General features: G+C 43.1%; 1 protein-coding gene across 1 annotated transcript in view; it reads right to left on the bottom strand.

The window, feature by feature from the left end:
• Positions 1-23,308, bottom strand: part of MACF1 (microtubule actin crosslinking factor 1) — a 154,568-nt gene that overhangs the window by 90,764 nt on the left and 40,496 nt on the right. The window contains exons 24-37 of the mRNA XM_040619306.1: positions 21,534-21,749; positions 21,297-21,446; positions 18,786-19,019; positions 16,430-16,579; positions 14,616-14,849; positions 13,162-13,365; positions 9,912-10,430; positions 8,942-9,118; positions 8,557-8,680; positions 7,548-7,756; positions 6,851-7,168; positions 3,888-4,054; positions 2,282-2,438; positions 293-410 (exon numbers count right to left, since the gene is read on the bottom strand). Coding sequence (XP_040475240.1) covers positions 293-410; positions 2,282-2,438; positions 3,888-4,054; positions 6,851-7,168; positions 7,548-7,756; positions 8,557-8,680; positions 8,942-9,118; positions 9,912-10,430; positions 13,162-13,365; positions 14,616-14,849; positions 16,430-16,579; positions 18,786-19,019; positions 21,297-21,446; positions 21,534-21,749 — 2,977 coding nt within the window. The remainder of the gene's footprint in view (positions 1-292; positions 411-2,281; positions 2,439-3,887; positions 4,055-6,850; positions 7,169-7,547; positions 7,757-8,556; positions 8,681-8,941; positions 9,119-9,911; positions 10,431-13,161; positions 13,366-14,615; positions 14,850-16,429; positions 16,580-18,785; positions 19,020-21,296; positions 21,447-21,533; positions 21,750-23,308) is intronic.

The raw sequence follows: 23,308 nt of genomic DNA, 5'->3' as shown, positions 1-23,308 counted from the left end.
GAAAGAAATCCGCCAAGACGGAAATCCAATTTTAGTCCTTCTCTGTTCCTTTAGGCTAACCAGTCTCTTTACTTTTTCCCATCATAGGAAGGAATTTTGCAAAACGGAGCAAAGTTATATAGCAAATGGGAAACAGATCAGGTAGAGGGAAGACCGATTCATGGATCGCTCCCCTTTGTTCTCATACCAACCTTGATTCTGACTTTTATGAAATACGGGGCCATAACCAAAGGCCAAAGGCCAAAGCAAAGAATGATGTCTATTCACTGCATTTTTAAGAGCCGGCACTCACCTGTCTTGGCTTGGGAATCAGGTGCTGTGATCTCCATGATGAGATTTTCTAAAGAAGTGCCTTTGCAGTTGATTTCTTCTACCAAACCTCCCTTACTTGCCCAGTCATCCAGAAGACCCTGTTAACAGAAGAGCTAAATGTAACACCCGGGAGCATTCTCCTCATCAGTAGGGACAACTGTTCTTCTACATATCCTCCCTAACTTCTGATAAGCTTTAAGTGACCATCCTCATGTATTCAGCCACTTCAGGATCTTGATTCAGCCAGCCATGATGTGGGAGAATGATACCCTGGAATATTCAGGACCTTCTCATTCATTCATTCATTCATTCATTCATCAATTAATTATCGAGCATTACTGGAGGCCAGGCATCATGCTTAATCCTGGGAATACAAAATAGGATTATGAAACAATTCCTAAAACCAAGAGGTCAGATTATCAATTGCATTGTAATGTGAAAATGTTATTACAGAAATACAGACAGTAAACTCTGAGAGCTCAAGAGGAGACACATCTAACTCTGTCTAGAGAGAGGAAAGCTTTGAGTGAGGAAAAAGGTAGTAAAAGGGAATGGCATGCGTGCAAAGAATACATAGGAAATGGCAAATGGAGGGTAAAATGAGGAGCCAGATATCAAGATCTAGAGAAATACATAGAATCTTGGCTACACTTGGCATTTTCTTGAAGCCAGAGCTCTATCTACCACAGAAAACCATTAGGAAACAAAGGCATCTGCTGTTAACAATAAGGTCATATTGTCTCTAGATGTGGACTGCCTGCCACAGAAGTAGAATTCTACTTCTTCCAAAGCAGGGGCACCTTCTTAGCCTTGAATCCTTTCCTCCACACTGAACTTCCCTGACAGTCTACTTAGTTTGCTTTTGACTTTAAGCTGCCCAGCAGCAAAGTCAGAGCCACGAATGTCCAGCAAGCTCATGCTGCCTAACTGCAAACTGAGCCTTGTCAATTCACTGCTGTCAATTCCTTTATTAATCACTCTAGCTTCCAAAGAGCCGCAGTTCCCAAACCACGCATCTGCTCACAGGGTATTTTAAAATTTTCAGGGAAATACAGCGACATCTATTGGACACCATGTGAACAACTACTACGAAGTTATTTAGACCTAACCACATAGCAAGTGAGACTTTTTAGTTTTTTCTTTTCTTTTTCTTTCTTCTTCCTTTTTTTTTTTTTTTTTTTGGCCTTAAGGTACTATGAAAAATTTCTTGAAGCCATAAGGACACTGTGAACCTAGAAATTGGAAAGCATCTGCCCTGGGGGATTCCCTACAGCAAATGCTCCTGGCACTCTCTCTGTGAAAGCAACAAAACTCCCCGTCGTCTGGCTCGAAATAAATTCTTTTTTACTAAGAAAATAAGGAGAATACATGAGAACTAGTTGGAGGTGGATATGGCTTGATTTCAACAAAAAGAAGAGATGCGTTAGAGGCGCAAGAAGAGGCCGAATGACTCTGAATCAAAGAAGGGATTCTGCAGGGGATGGAAGAAAGGCTGATCTGACTCTGGAAGGTACCGTCCAACCATCTGATTCTAACATTTCCTTTTTTAGCTGGAGAGCTCGTTCTTTTTTCCTCAGTCTCCTGGTCTTGGATCTGGTCACCTGCTCACATGTAACTCTTGAATTCTCACACACACAGTGAGAGTGTAAGGTTCTCGAGGACTGGACTTTAACAACTATCTTTTTTATGACCCACTACAGCATGAGAGGCAACTGAAAAACACCTGAAACTTTACAGATGTTACTCTCTGGTGACTTTTTTGGTTTTGGTTTTTAAATAGGAGACATTTTGGTGCTCAGTGCTTAGGTAGGGGCAGGTGGGAGTCACATGGAGAAAATGGAGGGATTTCTAGTCTGATGCAGAAGGATAACTTGGACTTGTCGCACCACTTCCCTACCACAGTTGAAGATCACATAAGCTTCCAAACTGCTGTCTAGCCTGGTTCCTGGAGCTCCTTTTGTTCACCTACCTTCAGGTGTTCAATCTGCTTTTCCAGCTCTTTTGCACTCATAAAAGTCTCTGTAGGTGGAATATTTCCTTCAGTTTCCTTCAGCCATTTTTGGAAGGTCCTAACCAGCTTCCGAAATTCATCCAATTGCTCCTGACAAGATGATGCATCTTCCTCTCTGTCAACACCAAGGAGGACATTTTGTTACTTGCCAGACTAAGCTTTGTAAAGATGTCAACTTGAACTAAAACTACACTCATTCTGGGACTCTAGGCATCTTTTCCTTCCCATAATCTTTTCCACAGCAGCTTTGGCTAAACCACCACATACAATGTAGGAGAGCATCAAACTAAGGAATCTGTTGCCCTTGTTTGGACATTTCTGGGGAGAGGAGTCTTCAATCTTACTCCAGGCTAAAGTGAAAGTGAGAGAAACTAAAAGGAGCCTGCTATTTAGGTGCAATGATACAATGGAAAGAATGTAGGCTTTGAATCTCAAGTCCAGCTCTGTCACTTTTTAGGTAGTTGACTTTTCCAAGGCCTAATTCAAATGCTAATCCCCTTAGCAAGGAAGATGCTGGAACAGAGGCTCAGAGAAGTTAGGTTAAGCACACTAGGGGCACCTGGGTGCCTCAGTCGATTGAGGGTCTGCTTTCGGCTCAGGTCCTGATCCCAGAGTCCTGGGACTGAACTCCACGTCAGGCTCTCTGCTCAGTGGGGAGCCTGCTTCTTCCTCTCCCCCCTGCTCGTTCTCTATCTCCCTCTCTCAAATAAATAAAATCTTAAAAAAAAAAAAAAAAGCACACAAATGGGTAAAATGAGCCAAGGAGAATTCAATTTCAAAATTAAATTTTGGAAGTGGCCACAACTATTAAACTTTAAGCCAGAGTCCCTGGTTCTTCCTATGGCTAAATGGCCCTGAGTACAGAGGAAGAACAAGCTTCCCTGGCCTCCGTTCCCCTTCTCTCCACTAAGTAACCTGAGGCTTACAGTGTTGTTTTAAGCAATTTTTCTCTGGTCACTTTCCTCAGGCAGCCACCTCCCAAATCAAGATTATATATATAGGTAAACCATGAGAGGAAGTCTTATCAAGCTCCTAAAGCCATGTGAAGTTTACTAATGGAATCATGACTTTTAAACAGTCAGCAGATAATTTGAAATCAGTCATCCCTGTCATATATTCCCGTGATTCCCTTAAAAGAAGAATCTAGACACTCTTCCAAAACAACAACTTAAATGTGGTCAAAGCAAGCAGAAAGAGAACCAATATAACCATTAATTACATCTGGAAAGTCCCCTCCAATTTTTCTCTTTATTTCAAATCCTGCCACAATCCTACTTGCTGCCCCGAATTTATTGTTAGGTCCAGGTGACCTGGGCTTTTGACTGTACAGAGGGAAACTGAGCCCCATTACCGAGAAGGAATTCATGATTTAGTAAAAGAAAACCACTAAGCACCAAGTAGATTGAATAGCTTTGCCTAAAAGAGGCACTTTCTAATCTCCTATGACTCAGTAGCAGACTTCTTGATGCCATCTTTTCTGCCAAAGGAGGAAGAGAAAATCATTTTCATTCAACAGCAAGAAAAAATTAGCTCCCCCAATTGACCAACACATACGAAAACTCACCTTTCTTTAACTGTCTTCTGTAGCTCTGTGAAGTCCTTTCTAAGGTTCTGCACCCTGTCCTGGTGCTGGGAGAGGTCCAGTGCAAAGCCACAGGAGCTCAGTTCTGTGACCAGGTGCTCGAGAGTCTCGAGGTTCTCCTGTTGATCTTCCATTTCCGAATTGAGCTCCTGTCAAGCAAACAGGGAAATGTACTAAATCCTCTGATCATTATAAATAAATACACTCTAAAAAAAGGTATCTATATGAAATTGGGGGCAAGTTCCCCTAATCTGTAGAAAAAGAGGGAACAAGAAAACAGGCATGCTCACTGGGTCAACTGCTAGACTTAAGCAATAAACATGGAGGACTTTTCCGATCCACCTGAGAGTCGCTAGGAATCGAAAATGAGTCTTGTCTCCTTTAGACGGATGTTCACAGATTTGGAAGGCAGCATGACAGAATGAAAAGAATGGAGGTTTTTGGAGTCAAAAAGACTCCTGAAAATCATTCACAGCTTTGCTACTTCTAGCTTGTGATCTTAAGCTATTAAATTTCTCTAAGCTTCCATAGCTTATCTCTTCTGTCAAACAGGGCAAAGATACGCTCTCCACTATTATTGTAACACCGTAAGATATTAGCCAACGCAATTAGATAAGAGAAAACAATTTGTGGTATACGAAATGGAAAAGAAGAGGTACAACTGTATTTGCAGATTATATGAAAATATACTTGTAAAACCCAAGAGAATCAATAATACAATTAACCAAACAATGAAGTAATCCAATAAGGTAGCAGGATATAAAACCAACATATAAAAATCAAGAGTGAAAACTTCATTTACAATAGCAGCATAAAAGGTAAAATTTTAAGAACCAACTAACAAGAAACATGCAAAACCCTTATGAATAAAACTTTAAAATATTTCTGACAGACACAAAAGCAGACCTTAATAAATGGAAAGACATCCATAAAGATGTGTGTGCGTATGTATGTACGTGTGTATGGGTGCATATATGCATGTGTGAATAAATAAATTTAATATGATCCAAATAAAAATACCAATTTTTCCATGACTAATAAAGTTGATTTTGAAGTTCACATGGAAAAATAAATGTACAATTATCGATGTGAAAAATCCTGAAAGAAAAAAGGAAAGAAAGAGAGAGAGAGACTAGCCTTCCTAGATAGTAAAACATACCATGAAACCTCTAGAATAAAAAATAGTATACTATGGTTCATGAATAGACAGACCAGCAAAGCAAAATAGAAAATCCAGAAACAGACCTGAGACCACATGGACATTCTATATCTGATAAAGATGACTTCTCAAATCACTGGGGAAAAGATGGACTTTTCAAAGAAATGATAGTGGGAACTAGCCCTTCAGAAAAAGAACTTGGATTCATACTACACTGTATCTCAGAATGAACTTAAAATGTTAAAATATTCAAATGTAAAAGAATGAAAGAAAGAAACCATTTGAGTTCTAGAGGCAAGTATGGGCGAATTCCTTCAAACCTGGGTGTGGCAAAAGACTTCCAAATTATGACCAAAAGTGCATGTTCAATAAGAAGTGATAAAATTTACTGTGTAAAAATTTAAAAAGCTTTTACAAATGGCCAGAAACACTGTAAGCAAAGACAAAAGACAAACTGTGAAAAAAGACTTTCAACATAGCATATATAAAGAACTAATCTCCCTAATATAGAACTCTTATTAAGTTGAAAGAAGAAGAAAAAACAAAAAACAAACTCCTGACAGAAAACAGTAAAGGCCACAAACCAAGAGTTTACAAATACATGTCCCTTAAATGTATAAAAATATACTCAACTTCATCAGAGAAGAAATAAAAATTAAAGCCACACTGAAATATCGTGCTGTATCAATCAGATTAACAGAAACTGGAATGCTGACAACACGTTCTGCTGGGGAGGCGGTAGGGGCAACAGGTATTTTCGTGCATTGCTGGTGGGAATGTAAAACAGTGGAATCCGGACAGACCGGGATCCAGGTGAAAAGGATGCTGGTGTCTATGTGCCATTCCTTCCACCTTTCTGTAAGTCTGAAATGACTCAAAACAAAACCCAAAAAGGACAGCAAACCAAACCAAACCAAACCATGAGATCCTACTTTAAAATGGAAAACGGTAGGTAGCTGGATAACCCCAAGGCACCAATGTGGGGATACAGAATGTTGAGGTCCTATAGGGGGCAACGCGGGCACCTGCAGCCGTCCTGGAGCCAAGGTGACCACTCCTTGTTCAACCTAAGTATAGGCATATAATGTGACCTACAATCCTACTCCTGCACATGTATCTGGATCTGTGGTAGGTAAGACTCTTCGTCAAATATTTCTAACTCTGCACCTACTAGGTACATGGTAGGAATACATTTCTCCACCCTCTTGAAACCCCAGTGTGAAACCTGCTTAAACTAATGAAACAAAAACGGATGTAATGCGCCCTCCCCCTGCTGCAGCAGTAGTCGTGAAGGCAAAGGGCAGGACGGAGTCCCCATCGAACTGAACCCTGAGTGACCATGATGAGCTAAGCAGCCTGGCTGATCTGGGCTGAACACGTAGAAAAATCAATCTAGGCTGTGTTTTTTAAAAAAATGGACAAACAATATCTAGTTTACAGGGTGTTGTGATAATTCTTTCTTTTCTTTTTTTTAAGATTTTATTGATTTATTTGAAAGAGAGAGCGAGAGAGTGTGTGCACAAGCAGGGGGGAGGGGCAGAGGGAGAAGCAGACTCCCTGCTGAGCAGGGAACCCCATGTGGGGCTCCATCCCAGGACCAGGAGATCATGATCTGGGCCGAAGGCAGAGGCTTAACTGACTGAGGCACCACTGGTTGTGGTAATTTTTTAAGATAATGCAGGTGAAGTTTCTAGTACCCTGACATACTATGCTCTCCTGTGATTGTTGGTCCCCTCCTTGCCCTTCTTTTCTCTTTGTTCTGCCACTGTGGCAGATATATTCTCACCTGGATTTGCTGGAAGAAATGTGCAATATCTTGATCTGGCTGATTTCCAGAGGCTAGCATCCGGCTTTTGTTTTCCATGAATTGCTGCAGCTTATCAGAGAGATGTTCGAACATCTCTGCCTGGGGCAGAAGCTTCTTCAGGGAGCTCTCCTTTTCTTGCTGCTGTAGACAGAGCTGCTCGAACCGCTGGCTCACCTCCGCCAGTTTGCCCTGCAGCACTGCAGCTGTGGTGCTGTCTGCTGTCTCCATGAATCGTGTCACCATCTCACGGGTGGCCTCCAAGCTGCTCTTTTGCCGAGCAATGTCCTGCTTCAATTTCTGTTACCAAAAAATATGTCTGTCAGCTCCTGGCTCACTTATCCTAGGATATCTGAGCCACAGACTAATAATCTAATAATTACATGCTCACCTCCTCAAGGAGGGCAGGACTGCAGCTGAGCCTCTGGAATATCGAACACCTCATCCCCTTAGTTCTCCACCCCATTCCACTAATGACTTTGTAGCATCACTCTTCCTCAAGCTTAACAATGATTTGGAAATTGGGTAGAAATATCTTTACATGGATTAGTCATCATCTCTAAGTCTTATTAGAAGATTCATGGAAATGAATTCTCTTCCTGATACTTTTTCAAAATGATGTGATTATGGAACACAGCAAATACACCGTTGATGCTAACTCTTGGGGCCTAGGTCTTACCATGTTAGTGGCCAGGGCTTCCTGGATGACTCCCAATGACAGTGATGCCACCTGCTCCTCCTCCAGGTTTTGTTCAACTTCCCTGATGGACTGCAACAAGCTCTCCAGGCTTTCCTGGACACTCTGAGATCGGGCAATTGCCTTCTGCAGCAGAGCAGAGCGCCCAGCCAGGCTACTCGAGAGGCTTTGGAAGCGGCTGAGTATGGAATCTGGAAAATCAAGGCCATGAGAAGAGAGTGGAGACCATTTTCGTGTGGTGCTTTTAAAAACAATGTATTTAAATCACACGTGTTAATTACAATAATAACAGACATAAAGACAAATAGAAGGAATAAGCTTAAAGTGCATTTGTATTTGAGCCAAATTCACAAAGCATTATTTATTTAGCACCTACTAAGTGCCAGAAATTGTGCTGGATGCTGAGGACTGAAGATAGTTAAGCCCCTGGCTTCTACAAACTTAAGACTATAAAAGTGAGCATAGGCAGAAAAGGGCACATCACAACCAACCATAAAAATAAAATTGTAAGTGCTATACTGATGCTAAGAATAATGTACTAGAGAAGCCTGAAAGAAGAATGACTCTTTCTTATCTTTAGTTTCTTTTGGGGGTTGGAGGTGATGGCCAGGACTTTACAAGGAAGTAACCTCTCAGGTACATCTAGAAGCTTGAGCAAGATTTCATCACACATGCTAACAAGCACTCAATAATAGCAGCTAAGCCACAGGCAAAACTTCAGGGGTAACGTCAGGAAGAAACGACTACTTCGCTTGGGAAAGGAAAGAAGCAGGGCGTGGCTAGAAGGCAGAATGCCTGGAGAAAGGGGTGGAAACCAGATCGCAAAGGCCTTCAATGGTACAAGAACAAAGTTCATTCCAGGGTAAGCTCTTGCTGTGTCCTCAGCCCCTAGCCCGCGCTGCAGATACTTGCACCGTACGGTGTGATGTCTTGCAGAACACTGGCATGCACTGAGAATCAAGGGAGCATTCTTGTTATTGCTGCTTCATACCTGTAGTTTCTTGAACATGCTTGCGGTCTGGCGCTGGCTCGCCTTCAATTTGCACGAGGTCATGAGCTACTTTTTGGAGCTTTTCTACAGGTACTTGGTGCTCAGCTAATTCCTCCTGCAACTGCTGCTTGTCCATGAAAAAGGCCAAAAGTAAAACGTCTGAGTAATCAAAGCTGGTTCTAGGAACCAAGAGCTACTTAGCATAGTGCTACTAGAGCTACAAAGAATACTTCTGTTTATCCGAACCCACGGATGTTAGAATTAAGTGTTTAGGAATCAGATCTTGTCCAAGGCTTCCCAACCACTGCCTTTAAACTATGCGAGTATTTACTCTATTTTGGGGTACTCTACCCCAGGCGACAGAACAGCCTGTGTCCCGGCCTACCTTTGTTGTTGCAAGCTGCTGTTGCAGAACCCCAGGGTCTGAGGCAATAGTATCTGAGAGCAGCTTCTCCACATTGGCCTCACAAGCCTGAATCCAGGACTGCAGGCTGTCGGTACAGCTCTGGAACTGCTGGTACTGGCTTAGGAGCATGGTCAGGTGAGAGCCCAATCGTGTACACTGTGCCAGAGAAAAAAGGGAGAGCAGGCTTAGGCAAGGTCCGGCTGAAGGCTGGGGCTTCCTAGGCATAGTCCAAAGAAAAGCCTGGGGCTTCCTAGGCATAGTCCAAAGAAAAGCCTGGTCTTGCTACAGGATCTCACTCTAACCACAGTGAAGGGAGGCGCCGAGGCCTCCAGGGACAGATGAGTAGCAGAAATCTTCTGCGAGTGCGGCCCTTGTTGTTTGATCCACACTATTCACCCCAACTTCATGTTATATACCAGCTCAGACTAAGTGAGTGGTAGGACAAGCCACCAAAGAAATACACTTCAGGTTGCAGGCTAAGGGAGGGAGGGACTGGGAGGTCCAGAGTTCCTTTTGGCTAGTTTAGAGATGCTGGCAAAGTACACAAGACAGGTAATAGAGCTGACTGGATTCTACGGCTTGGGAGCTAACGGGAGTTCTCTGATAGGCAGGAAGGCAAGGATGTACCCTAGATGCTCTGTGCAGGAATAAAGACTGTGCACGTGGTTGCACTGTCCCCTGTACTGTGTCTTTTGGGAGCCCACGTCTGCTGGTCAGGATACAGGAAGGGTGACAGACCCCTGACACTGCTGGGATTAGGCATCAGCCCATGGGCCTCCACGTTTTGCATCTTTGCAGAGCTTGTAAAGACATTCTGCCTGTGGTCAATATACAATTCAGCTCCCTCACTGTGTCCTCAGGTTCTTATCCTCAGCCCTAGAAACCACCCCCAGCTGTATGACGGCTCCCACCACCGTCCCCCCAGAGGCTGGTGGGACCCTCTCGGTACCTTTGAATGGAGTGCAGTGTATCTTTCTGTTGCATCCTTCAACTTGCCCTTCACTAAGGCCCCAGTGCCTGATGGTTCTCTGCCTTCCTCAAAGCTGTTTTCTGTGTCCAAGACCTTCTGGCCTGAGATAGTCACAAATCGCAAGTCTCCTTTGTGGGAAATGACATCCTCCGAGAAGCTCCCCTGCCGCTTTAGCAGGGAGGGAAGGGCTTCAGGGCAGCTGCCTCCCTTATGCATGTTCTCCAGCTCTCTCTCGGACCGCTCCAGCCAGTTCTCAAACTCCTGATGGTCCTGCAGAAACTTCTGCAGCTCGTCCCGTAGTGTCTGTGCCTGCTTCAGCTCTGCTTCCGACTGGGCCAGGAAAGCTGCATACTGCCCCTTCAGCTCTCCTAGCTTGTCCTGCAGCACCTGGCGCTCCTCAGGCGTGAGATTGTGGCCGTGCTGGTCCAGGAAGGCCTGAGCTGACTGGGTGGCCAGGATGAAATTTTGCTGCTGAGACAGCAATTCTTGATGACGGGCCTGGCAATAAATTCCCCAAAACAAAGGACGATCAGTAGGGATACCACAAAAATTCGCTTATGTCTGCAGCTGGAAGTAGAGAGAGATCTCAATAGGCCACTTTTCTAGCTGTTCAAAAATCACCAGTATCTCTTACTCTCTAAGTATTAGGCCATATACTAGTCCCGGCTGAACGGACACATACAGGATCTTACAGTTTTCAAAGAGACTTCACATGTATTATCTCAACTGATTTGAGGCACAATCTGCAATGTAAGCAGACGATATCCATGTTTGTTACATGTCTTGACTAAGGTCATGCAGACAGTTAAGGGACAAACTGAGACTAGAATCTGGCTCTCTTCACTAAACCATTCTAAGTCTAAGAGAAGGCACAAATGGCCAGCTCATAAATACCCACATTAATGGAAGGGGAGAGTAAGTTGGATGAGCCAGACATGACAATATAAAAACTGCAAATTCTTAGCTGTGAAATATGTCACTTACATATCCATGAACACTGTCCCAACTAGGAAAGTTCTTGGAAAATTAATTCATTAAATGAACAATTTGTAATCCAGTGAGAGTAAAAGGTATTTCTGGAGCATAGGCAATCTGTATTTTTTATTTGTATGTGCTATGTCTATGTGCTTACACATGGACCTTTTTTCTATTTCAATGGAATGTAAGTTATTTTAGGGAGTTGTAGTTGTTTTGTTTTTAAAAATGTTCTTCCTGAGTCTAGGTGCGTCTGGGTGACTCGGTCAGTTAAGTATCTGACTTCTGATTTCGGCTCAGGTCATGATCTCAGGGTCTGGGACTCCACACTCAGCAGGGAGTCTATTGGAGGTTCTCTCCCCCTCTTCCTCTGCCCCTCCCACCTGGTGTTGCAAGCTCTCTCCTCCCCCCACCTCAAATAAATAAATAAAATTTTAAATAAAATAAAACAAAATGTTCTTCCTGAGTCTAACAGACAACAGTGGGAGTTCAGTCAGTGTTCTTGCCTATTTATACCGTATGTGATTTCCTGGATCAGGACAAGAGCCTAATTTTTTCCAGAACATTGTCCAGTTTCAACCGGTATCAGCAACCTGATAGCGTTAGCTTCCAACATCATCTCAGGGAAGCTAGGGTGACAAATGTTTCCTTCTCAAATAGCTAGTAAGGGGCAGTACCATCGCTTGTCTGTATACCCCCCAGGTGTCCCCATTCTCATCCACCACGAGTAAGGCAGTCTCCCTCCTCCCTCATCTCCATGGAGAAGTTCCTTGGTCAGGCTGACTACTGCCAGCAGTCCTGTGACAGCAGGACCATCTCTGCTCTGTGCTGTATGACTGCCACAACTTTGGGGGACACCCTACGATGGATCTCCAAGCATTGCAGCAGCATGCAAGAGGCAAAAATCCTATTAATACAAAATAAAGCAATGACTCACATAGGCCATTCAATAGAAGCATTCTAGCTGAGTCAAATTTCTTTGCTATAAAGGTGTCACTACTAAAATAGGTGATCCATGTGTTTTTTAAGTTCCCTAAACATATTGCTTTTCAATCATGCAATAAAATATGCCTGCATATGCCAGTTAATATCCTAGGAGACGGCATCTGGCTGGTTCGCTGGTTTATCTCCAATGCCTGACATATAGCAGGTGCCTAATATTTGCTGAATAATGAATACATGGGCAAAGATAAATAGTGAGTAAGGAATGGTTTCTTTTTTTTTTTTTTTTTAAGATTTTATTTATTTATTCGACAGAGATAGAGACAGCCAGCGAGAGAGGGAACACAAGCAGGGGGAGTGGGAGAGGAAGAAGCAGGCTCCTAGCGGAGGAGCCTGATGTGGGGCTCGATCCCAGAACGCCGGGATCACGCCCTGAGCCGAAGGCAGACGCTTAACCGCTGTGCCACCCAGGCGCCCCAAGGAATGGTTTCTTGAGGGCCACAGGCAACATTAAAAGGCTTAATTAAGGATATCGAATTTTTGGAAGATCACTTAGTTGTGTAGAAGGGACAGTAGAAGGCACGAGGCAAGGAGACCAGTTGAAGCTGTCATAACAACTCAAATGGAAGCTGACAGTAGTCCGAACCACAATCATAGCTCAGTGGAAATAGAGAAGTGGGAATGACTCTGAAAGAGACCTAAGAAGCAGGGGATTCGATGACTGATTCGATACAGGAGAGCGAGGAAAAGGGAAGGAGCCCTGGATGATGTCTAGTTCTGGCAATGAAGTGGGAGTAGAGGAAGGAGAACGGGTCTGATGGGGAGGCGGGGCGGGGTGGGAAGGATGCTACAGGAAATAGAAGCTCCAATTTTTTTGAGGCTGAGCTGCTCATGGTTCCAAGTTACAAACAGGCAGATGGATTTATGTACTGGTTTGAAGCTCCGCACAGGCATTTAGGCTGGAGACACAAACATGGAATTCTCTAGTACAGGCGGTAACTGAAGAGTGGATAAAACTACCCAAGGGAAGTATATTCTGAAAGACGAGAAGAGGCGGAGGCTGCCACCTGGAAGCACACTGGTGTCTCACAAACTGGCCAGAGGAAAGGAAAACGGATTACTGAGGCAGAGTAGCACTTTGGAAACCAAAGGAGAGTATTTCAACAGTGTCGAAGCCGCTGAGGTACCAAAGAGGGCGTGAACTGAGATGTACTTACTGTGCTTACTGGATATAGGGGCAAGGAGGTTATGGTGACTTGCCCAGGGCAGCAGAGAGGCGCCCAGCAGAGTGAGGACAAGCTAACATTCTCACCTTCATCTTCTCACATTGCTTGTCCAGTTCCTCTGGGGCTTGGCTTGCCCCCTTGTGGGCATCAGTGGTATCAGAGGCTTCTTTCCCCAGGCTAGCTCCTGACAGCTGCTCTATCTGTCCTCCAGACGATCCTACAGAAGTCACCCACTCCAGGAGAGCATCGATCTTACTACTGTTCTCTGCCAGCTCCTTTGCTGCTTTACTCTGAAAGCCACAGAAGGAGTCTAGTGAGAAGGCCTTAGATACTCAGCTATACAAGCAAAGGTTAAGAATAAAGGTGAGACTTTTATGCTAAAGAAGAGAAGCTCTAAGACTGTGTATAAAACGGTCTTTGTATCCACAAAAAAGAATGAGCATCTTTCAAATCTGCTGAAAAACAATTACTTAAAACAATCTCTAGATTTTGTCATATCTCACTGCTTTAAAAAAAAAAAAGGGCAACCCTCTTAGGTCCCCTCCCTCCTCCGGAGCTTTGTTATCGCTCAATAAACCTTACTTTGCTGCCCCCCCCCCAAAGTACATGAGGTGTGGGGGTAGCAAAATCCAGGATTTAAAAGGGCTTTAAGAGATGGCTTAGTCCTGGCAGCCCAGCAAGGCTTTATGGAATCCCTCACAGGTGTACAGAAGCGATGCCCTGGCTTGGTAGGGCCAGCAACAGTACAGTCACACTCGATTACCAGCTACCCTTCTCTACGGGACATGCAGACTTCTCCCATCCTTTTCCTGCCAGACAGAGTATTGAGTTCTAAAACTTGCCTTTCGAATTCCATTTTCTGACTGCTCCCGTATTGTTATTAATTAAACAGGTTATGCCAAGTGATAGCCTCATATATTTCAGAATTCCCCTTCAGGTAATTTATTTCTCTTTTCCATACTTTCTACCTCTCCCATTTGTGTCAGAGTCCACGGCCAGACAAAGGATTCTAATTCAATCTGCCAGCGCCGAGGGGGGGTGCAGAAAACCATTTGAGATTTTACCTTCTAGGTTTATCCCAGCGCCACAATTCCCGCTGATCTACAGGGGCCGCTTGCGGACAGCTTGTGGCACACTAAGACTCCCCAGATATTTCCCCTCGTGCTCTTGGATTATCAATCTAGATTCATGTTTGAAATATGCCACTTGCTTTTTCCTCCCCAAAGTACTACCCTTCTTCACTGAGTTCTTTCCAAGACTTTCCGATTAAAGTCCTGAGTACACAGATAGCAAGAAATATTTTTTCTTTGGGGGGTGGGGTGGGTGATATGAACTTCCTACCAACTATTCCTGATTTAAAGTCCTTCAGGTTGTTTCTTACCAAAATAAATACTGACTCACAGACCAGCTCCTGAAGTAGCCCCTTTTCATGATTGTAGGCTCTCTGTAAGGCAGTTTCTCCTTATTACCTTTCCCTCATTTGCCAGGCACCAAAATTTTTGTTTTTGAAAAATACCAAGCATCAAAGAAGTCTGGTTACCTTTTCAGTCTCCTGCTGTACGGCTGAGGTCACCACTTCCTCCAGCTCCTTCTGGGCCACTCGCGTCCGTTCCTGGAGAGCCTCGTACTGCTCCTTCGCCTGACGAAGCTTCTCCCGAAGAGCTGTCAGCTCATGGGGGCTCAGCTTGGCCTGGTTCTCTTCCAGGAACCCTTCGATGTCCTTGACCACACTGGCAAATGAGGCAGCCCGATTCTGAATGTCGTCCTGTAAATCCTTAACACATGAACACAGGGAGGGCAGAGACATCAGTGTTACTTCTTCTGAGACTGCTAACAGCACACAGATGGAACAGCCAGGATGACACACACCTGCACCAGATATGTGTCCCTGACTGTAATCTGCTTAAGGTTTAGGCCTAAACCAATGCAAATAAGAATTTCTAAGATATTTTTTTTACTTAAGAAATATTCTAACACTTAATTTTCTTTTTTGATTTTTTTTTTTTTTATTTGAGAGTGAGAGAGAGAGAGAGAGAGCACAAGCGGGGTGAGGGGCAGGGGAAGAAGCAGGCTCTCTGCTGAGCAGGGGGCCCAAAGCGGGGCTTAATCCTGGGACTCTGGGATGGGATCATGACCTGAGCCAAAGGCAGATGCTTAACCGACTGAGCCATCCAGGCGTCCCTCTAATACTTAATTTTCTGAGCAAAATTTAAATTTCTAAGCAAATACTTAGTGAAGACGAAAAAGGAGACTGCCCACAAACATGATGCTTATTTTGTAATGAGTTGTCCTCAAAGAGATCATTCTTCTATACAGAGGAGTTGACAATGGGATTCTAGCTGACTTGAGGGTTGGTTAGTCCTTTATACTCTTTTGGGTATCACTTCTTAGCCTTTTTTTTTTTTTTTTTTTAAGATTTTATTTATTTATTTGTTAGAGAGAAAGTGGGAGAGAGAGAGCACAAGTAGGGGGACCGGCAGGCATCAGGAGAAGCAGGCTCTCCACCAAGCAAAGAGTCCAATGTGGGACTTGATCCTAGGACCCTGGGATCATGGCCTGAGCAGAAGGCAGATGCTTAACCAACTGAGCCACCCAGGTGTCCATTCCCCACCCCCCCACCACCTTTTTTAAAGTAATCTCTATACCCACCATGGGGCTGGGACTCACAACTCTAGGATCAAGAGTCACATGCTCTACTGACTGACCCAGCCAGGCATCCACCACTCCTTATCCTTCATGCAGCCTACAAGGCCCAGCATGATATGGGTCCCACCTCATCATTCACTAACCTTCCTTTTGTTCTTTGCAGTCCAACTCCGCCCTCCGCCCCTTCATGTGTCAACCCCTGCATGCTCTTCAGTTCTCAGTTTAAGTGACATTTCTTCAAAGTAATCTTTTCTAAAATCCTAGACAGGATTGGGTCTGACTGTTAAACATTCTCGGGGAACCTTTCCTTCATACATATAAAAGTTAAAGATTTATTTTAGAGAGTGAGAGAGCAAGCAAGCAGGGGGAGGGGCAGAGGGAGAGAGAGAATCCTGAAGCAGATTTCCCGCTGAGCGCAGAGCCCGACATGGGGCTCAATCCCAGGACCCAGGACCTGAGCTGAAATCAAGAGTCAACTGCTTAACCAACTGAGCCACCCAGGTGCCCCTATACATATAACAGTTAATAATTACATGTTCATTTTTGTGCTTATCTGTGTAATGTTGTCTCTCCCACTAGACTCTAAGCTTCATGAGAACAGGGATGTTTACCGTTACGTTGCCAGCATGAAGCACTGTGCCTGGCACATAGTGAGCCTTTATAAAGATTTGCTGAAGGAATGAGAAAAGTGAATTAACTCACACTGACCTTCAAGTCACTCTGGTTCTTCTGCAAAGCAGAGAGATCCTGCTGGGTGGCTCTACCTTGGTGGCCTGCCAATGTGCTTTCTGCCTGTCCTAGCCAGTTGCAAAGATCCTCCAGTTTCTGGTGACAGGTATTTTGTTGTTTCTGCAGGGTCTAATTAAAATGCAAAGGGGCCAAGAGATGATTAATAATTCTCATTTTACAAATACAAGATAACTCCCTGAAATGTAAAACAGAAAGGTTATATCTTAAGGATGGAAGAGTTGGTGGGAGACTAGAACAGGAAAAAGCACAGAAGTCATATTCAGAAAGCTCCCCTCATTTGGACAGTCTGTTGACCTGGGTCAATAGTTTGGGTTATATTCTGGGGTAATTTCAGGTGAGAATGCCCTCAGGTTTTGGTTGGGAGTTCCTCTGCCAGGCTGCTGTTATTAGCCCTGGAAATGGAGAACAGAGAGCCCAGATGCCTCAAATCCATAAATGATAATGGTGATAATAATAAATTAGTGGTTATGATCAATTCCTCCACCAGAACTAAAGGATATGCTAATACTACGCTAAAATACAGAAATTAGAAGGACTAGATTAGGAGGGGGAAAAAAATCAAGAATCTGGATAATTCATAAGCTAATCGAGCTTAATAATTGAGCTGACTTTATAAATCAAACGTCTCACAAATGCAGATACCCATTAAATGGAATGATTACATGCCAGGCATGAGGGGCTTGGTTATTTTGAGAAGAAAACTGCCCAAGAATAGCAACTGGCTCAGTCCTTCAGGTGTCTACAAGTGATATCAGAGACAAAAGCCAGGCCCACGGGGAGGAAGGGAATATGTTTCTGTGCCTGATCCTTTCTCCAAATCTCATCTCGGCTGCATGACACTGAAGCACCTAATTGAGCCATTGAGCATGATGTGTTCTCCTGACCATCCTTCTAGAACCATTGTCCACCAGTTTCTACCTTCTGATGGTGTTTTAGTCACCTGCACTTACAAACAGGTGCCCACATTGGCCCTCTCTCCCCCTCTTTAGGACAAATAGAAGGGCACTGGAAGAGAACTCCTAAGAGCTCTTCAGCTGTAAAACGGGATCTTCATGGGTTAGGATGGGTGCAGACTGAATCTGAAAAAAGCAAAGCAAACAAGTTAACACACGGACATACACATGCATTCAGGGCAAATATAGAGAGAAGCAGAGCATTTCTGACAATAACAAGGTTAATAAACATTGTGGAATTAATTATGTGCTCAGAGAGAATGTTCACATGCAGTTCTACCACCTGCTGCAGCTCAGGGGCCTACCCTGGGTTGTGTCTTAAAGTGGCTCAGACCAATGCCACTTCATTAATTATCCACAGACTACACCATGCTATATACATTCCCAAGCAAGGATACTGCAAATTTTCAGATTTGGAAAGTAACCTAAAGAGTTGCATCAGTATTTTATTTCAATTTCAATTTCAATACAGTTGGAACGACAAGCAATAATGGGGGACATACGGAACTGACTAAGCTAATTTCTGCTGAGCCTAACTCAAAAGCTCCATTCAGCTTTATACAATATTTAATAAAGGCAACCCTGAGACAGATTGCTGGTGATAATGACATTCTAATATCATCTTGTTGAACTCCAACTTACTATTCAAACCGCAAAAATGCCTAAGCATCATTCTCAGTATTCTTAGATTATGATGTTACCATCAATGGAATTCTGTTGAGTTTTGCAAGAAGAGGATTGTGATGGACAGTGGTAGGATGGTTTCCATAAGTGAATGAGCACTGGGCATCACAGTGTGAAGGAAGGTGCTAGAAACTAATCATGATTTAAAAAGTGCTAAAAAATTAATACGATTCTGATAAAAATTTCGTTGTTGGCTATGTGAAGGCGGTCAAGGAATATTACTGTTAATCATGTGAAAAGCCCCAGAATAAATCTCATTTCAGAACCATTCTTCTCAAGAGCTCAGAGTACCTAACCGTTCCTAATGGCCGTGAAAAGAATGCTGAGGGAGAAAGGAGGAGAAATAAGGGCGAGGGATGTGACTTTTGTTTGGAAGTCAGACATGATGAGACACAGTGAAGGTCGAGTCTCACTAAAAGGAAAATACTTGCACATGCACACACACGTAAACACACACATTCTCTCACACGCACACGTAAAACCAAAAACATGGCAAGAAATACAGCCAGAATAGCTGCCTCCTAAACCAGAACCAAACTGGCCTGGAAGACATGAAATTTCAAAAACTGTCAATGCAGGCTCCTAGAATCATGACAGATGGAGTCTGGCCAGAAATCTCAAGGACAGAGAGGATACCCCAAAAGACAAATAGAGCCCAGCCGCTGGTTCAGTCTGACCTTGACCTGGGCTGCCCGCTCCATTTGTTGAAAATGGCCCTGCAAGGCATCCATCTGAGCTGCGGTCTGCTCCACAAGGTCCTGGAAGGACCTCTGCAGTTCATTCAGAAGCCTCAGCATCTGCCGGTTCTGCTGCGGGGATAGGTCCTGGGCGTGCTCCGAGATAAAGAACTGAATATCAAAAGCAAGAGCATCCAGCTGAGATTTCCTTTCAGCCATGGGCTGCTTCAAATCCTAAGGAAGGAAATGAAAAAAATAAAAATAAGTAAAACTTCGAATTCTCTATCAAAGTAGAAGCTGTTGGTTTTAATCAAAGAGTCAACATAAATAAAGGCAGGTTAATTTGCTATATTTTTATCATCGATAACTAATCATTTCTAGTGCCAAACCAGCACAGGAAATTTCTCTCCCTTCTGGTCTCCCCAAACTCCTCATATATCACAATTAGGTTTTCTTTACTGGATCTTGATCTCCAAATGCAGTAAATTTTTAATTATTTATGTTATAGAATTATACTTCTGCTAATCCCAGGTTATATGTAAAAAATTTTTTTTTTAAGATTTAGAAAATGTATCATGAATTTCTGGACTGAGATAGGTCTGCCTAATTGTATTTTCTTAGTTTCAAATACCTATTTGTATTTGTCCAGCAGTGAGTTACTGGAAGGCCAGAACTCGGGAATCACTCAAGTTATTTGTGGTTCACTAATACATGATTTTTAGAGTAAATAATGTGGCCTACATATTTTAAGGCTGTAAAAGATTACAGTCAGACTTTCTTATATAACAGTTATATATATATATATATATATACACACACACACACACACACACACACACACCCCTACCTAAACACTAAAATTTATCTGTTTTCAGACAATTAAAAGTATGCAATTTTTCCATAAACATTTAGTGGTCATCAGCTATGTAACACAAAACGCAATAAAAACACTTAAGATATCTACATCTGTATCGCTTTGAAACTGAGGGTAGTCAGCAATCCTGCAGAGCAGACAGAAAGGGCTACTTGAATATTTACCATCAAGCTAAGTGTCTCTTTTCATCTGTGATGAATGGATTTAGGAAACTGTCATTAGGAAAATAAGACTCAGACTGTGGCTGTCTTCCCATTAGGGCATTCATTTAAGTTATAACTAGGGCACGAAACCATGCATGAGATGCTCTGTGTTTTTATATCATATACTTTGTCAAGGAATTTTTTTCACTCTTGCTTTCTTTTTTATTTATTTATTTATTTATTTATTTATTTATTTATTTATTTTAAAGATTTTATTTATTTATTCATCCGACAGAGACAGAGACAGCCAGCGAGAGAGGGAACACAAGCAGGGGGAGTGGGAGAGGAAGAAGCAGGCTCATAGCGGAGGAGCCTGATGTGGGGCTCGAACCCAGAACGCCAGGATCACGCCCTGAGCCGAAGGCAGACGCTTAACCGCTGTGCCACCCAGGCGCCCCTTTTGCTTTCTTTTTTAATACTCTGTTAGTGAGCAGATCAAGTCTGCAGCTCACGCGCCTAATGACAGATTTGGAAGAAAAGGCATGAACAAAGATGGCAGGTCAACTCTTGCAAGACAAGAAGAGATGGGTTACATACAAGAAGCCTGACTATGGACAAACTATGTCTGCTTCTCCTAAGACTAGGGGAAAAGAAGAGGATACAACAGAAAGAGAGGGCATCTTTAGTTCTGCTCTGACTTTAGAAAGAATTTAAGGAGTGTGCTATCTATAGCAGAGGGTGGATAAACCAGTGTGAGTAATATCTGATATTATCTTAAGTATAACCAAAACAAAGAACGATGTCGGGAGGAAAAAAAAACCCACCTCAGCTCATGAGTATCTCAGTGTCTATTTTTCTCTCACTGACTCATAAAAAGAATCAATTAATTTAAAGCTTAAGAAGAAAAAAAGCATCTCCCTAGATCAGCGGATGGCAATCAATAGTCCCCAGGCCAAATCTGCCTGCCACCTGTTTTTGTAAATCAAGTTCTATTGTAACACATCCATGAACATCCACTTATGTACTGTCCACAGCTGCTTTCATGTTTCAACAGCAAAGATGAATGGCTGCTACAGAAATGGTCCGTTTGTGTACGACCTTCAAGGCCTAAAATATTTACTATCTGGCCCTTTATAGAAAGTTTGCCAAGCCATGCTCTCAATCATGGATCAACAAGCCTCCTGAAATTGGTGTGTGTAAAATTAGAAACAAAGGATGGATACTAGATGGTCAGTTACAAAGACAAGATGAAGTTGATAACAGGCCATTCTGTAGACGCTCAGAGAATAGCTGAAAGGAGAAATAAACATAATCACTGAAGCTCTAAGGGTATGATAACCTAAAAAACTAAACACGGCAGACTTTATTTCTAAAATGGAAAATCAGTTTTTCTGAGAAAGAGAAGTACAGATTCCGGTTTCCCTTGCAGGAAAATAAAACCGAGGCAACTCCGAGGACAATGAAAACGCACTTGAGAATGGGTGGAGAGCCTACCTCAAACTGCTGGAGACGGTGTTTCAGGCTGTCAGTGTTGGTTTCATCGTTATATTCCTTGCTGCTCAGAAGAAGATTGGTACTGCCAACCCAGGCTCTCAGATCTTGAAGTCGGCCTTCTAGCTGTTCGTGCTGACTTAACACTCTAGTCTAAGAAACAAATGGCAAATTAGCTGATGAAAATCTTCAAGTCCGCCCAGACTTTGCGAGCCTTCGTGAATAAAAACAAGAAGCAACCTTTTTTACTTCCGCAGCACTCTGGAGGTGGAGTAGTCTGGAATTCCAGGTGTCACTCACAGAGCTGAGGGACTTTTGAAGATTCTTGGCATCTTTCTCTAGAGCCTTCAGCAGTTGAGCAGGGACTTCTTGAGGCTGGCTGATGATAATCTGATTCACGCATTCTAATTCCTGATTCACCAACGTGGACAGATCCTTTAGCTCCCTGTCTAATACCTGGGGGGATAAAGTGGAGTTACCTCCAAAATCAAGACTAGAATTCTTGCTATTTAAGAATCAGCTGTGAACACAGTTTCCTGTCGCCTCATGCTGACACCTGCTTTACAGCTTATGAAATGTTTTTATGCATGTTCATTCGTTTGTTTGGTTCTCACAATTCTTGAATCACTAATCCTCGAGGTAGGCAGAATAGACATTATTATTCTGGATTTACCGAAGCAATGCGTCGGCGTTTGAAAATATTATTTTTTATTTTATTTTTGTCTGAGGTCACCCACCTCAGCATTGGAGCAAGGACCTGGATTCAGGTTTCCTGAGTCAGTGTAGTGCACCTTCCAATACAACTTGCTGCCTCTTTCAAGAGTGTCATTCTGCATTATATAACGTGACACAATATAAGTCAAACAAAAGAACGACTCTTCCTGGGTTCCTGGGTGGCTCAGTCGGTTAAGTGTCTGATTTCAGCTCAGGTCATGATCTCAGGGTCCTGGGATCAAGCCCCGTGTTGGGCTCTGCACTCAGTGGGGAGTCTGCTTCTCCCTCTCCCTCTGCCCCTCCCTCTGTTCATATGCTTATAAATAAATAAAATCTTTAAAAAAAAAAAAAAAGACTTTTCCACTCCAAATTCCAAGGGGGCAGAAGGAAAAAATAGAAAAATATCCCAACCCAGCCTTCCCAACTCAGCTAGTCTACAATATTCTGAGCCTCAGCAAAGGCCTCAGCCTTAGCTCCAGTGTTAGTTTCTAACTTAAAGCCTCAGAAATAAGCAGTGGGAAAGTTGGCAGTTCTGGACATCATCTTCACCTGCCCTTCTGCTGCCCTACCCAAGGCCACACTCCAGATATTGAGAGAACTGCTTAGCCTCTACAGTCTGTCCTCACTGTGACTCCAATCCTATGACAAGTCTTAACTTCAGTTGAGGAAAAGAGCTCCTCTTCCTCCCACTCAAGCCACTCAAGCTGTCTAATTTATGTCCCCAGGAACCTCATGCCATCCATTATCATTTCTTCTCTCCCCTAACTTCAAGTTCTCCTTTTTTATTGGTTCCTCCTCGTTGGCCCCAAAATCCACTCAAAACATTCTTCTTTCAGTACATTTCCTCCAGCTAGTGTCCTACCTCTCTGCTTGCCTGCACCACCAAGCTTCTGGAAAGAATGATTTACATTAACTGCTCCCACCTTCCAACCTCCCATTTGCTCTCACCGAAACCTCATTTGTATCCTATGACTCCACTGAAACTATTCTTATTAAGGTTACCCATGACTATGGGCACTAAATCTCCCTTTTAGTCCTCACTCAGTCTCCCTACTGTATTTACTCCTGATGCAACTCCTCCCTTGAGTCTCTTCTGCTTTGGTTTTTGTGAGACCAGAGTTTCCTGATGTTCTTCAGAGATCTCCAGTTTTTTTAATCTGGTTTTTTTTTTTTTTTTTTTTTTTTTTTTGTCCCTTTAATGGGTGAGGGTTTTTTTTTTTTTTTTTTTTTTTTTTTTTTTTTGGTCCCTTAAATGGTGGTGGTCTTTGCCTTTTTTTTTTTTTTTTTTTAAAGATTTTATT

The sequence above is a fragment of the Ursus maritimus genome, unplaced genomic scaffold (assembly GCF_017311325.1).
Source record: "Ursus maritimus isolate PB19 unplaced genomic scaffold, ASM1731132v1 scaffold_32, whole genome shotgun sequence".
In the NCBI taxonomy this organism is placed as follows: Eukaryota; Metazoa; Chordata; class Mammalia; order Carnivora; family Ursidae; genus Ursus; species Ursus maritimus.
Note: the sequence above shows the minus strand (reverse complement) of the source record. Positions and strands in the feature narration are given on the sequence as shown.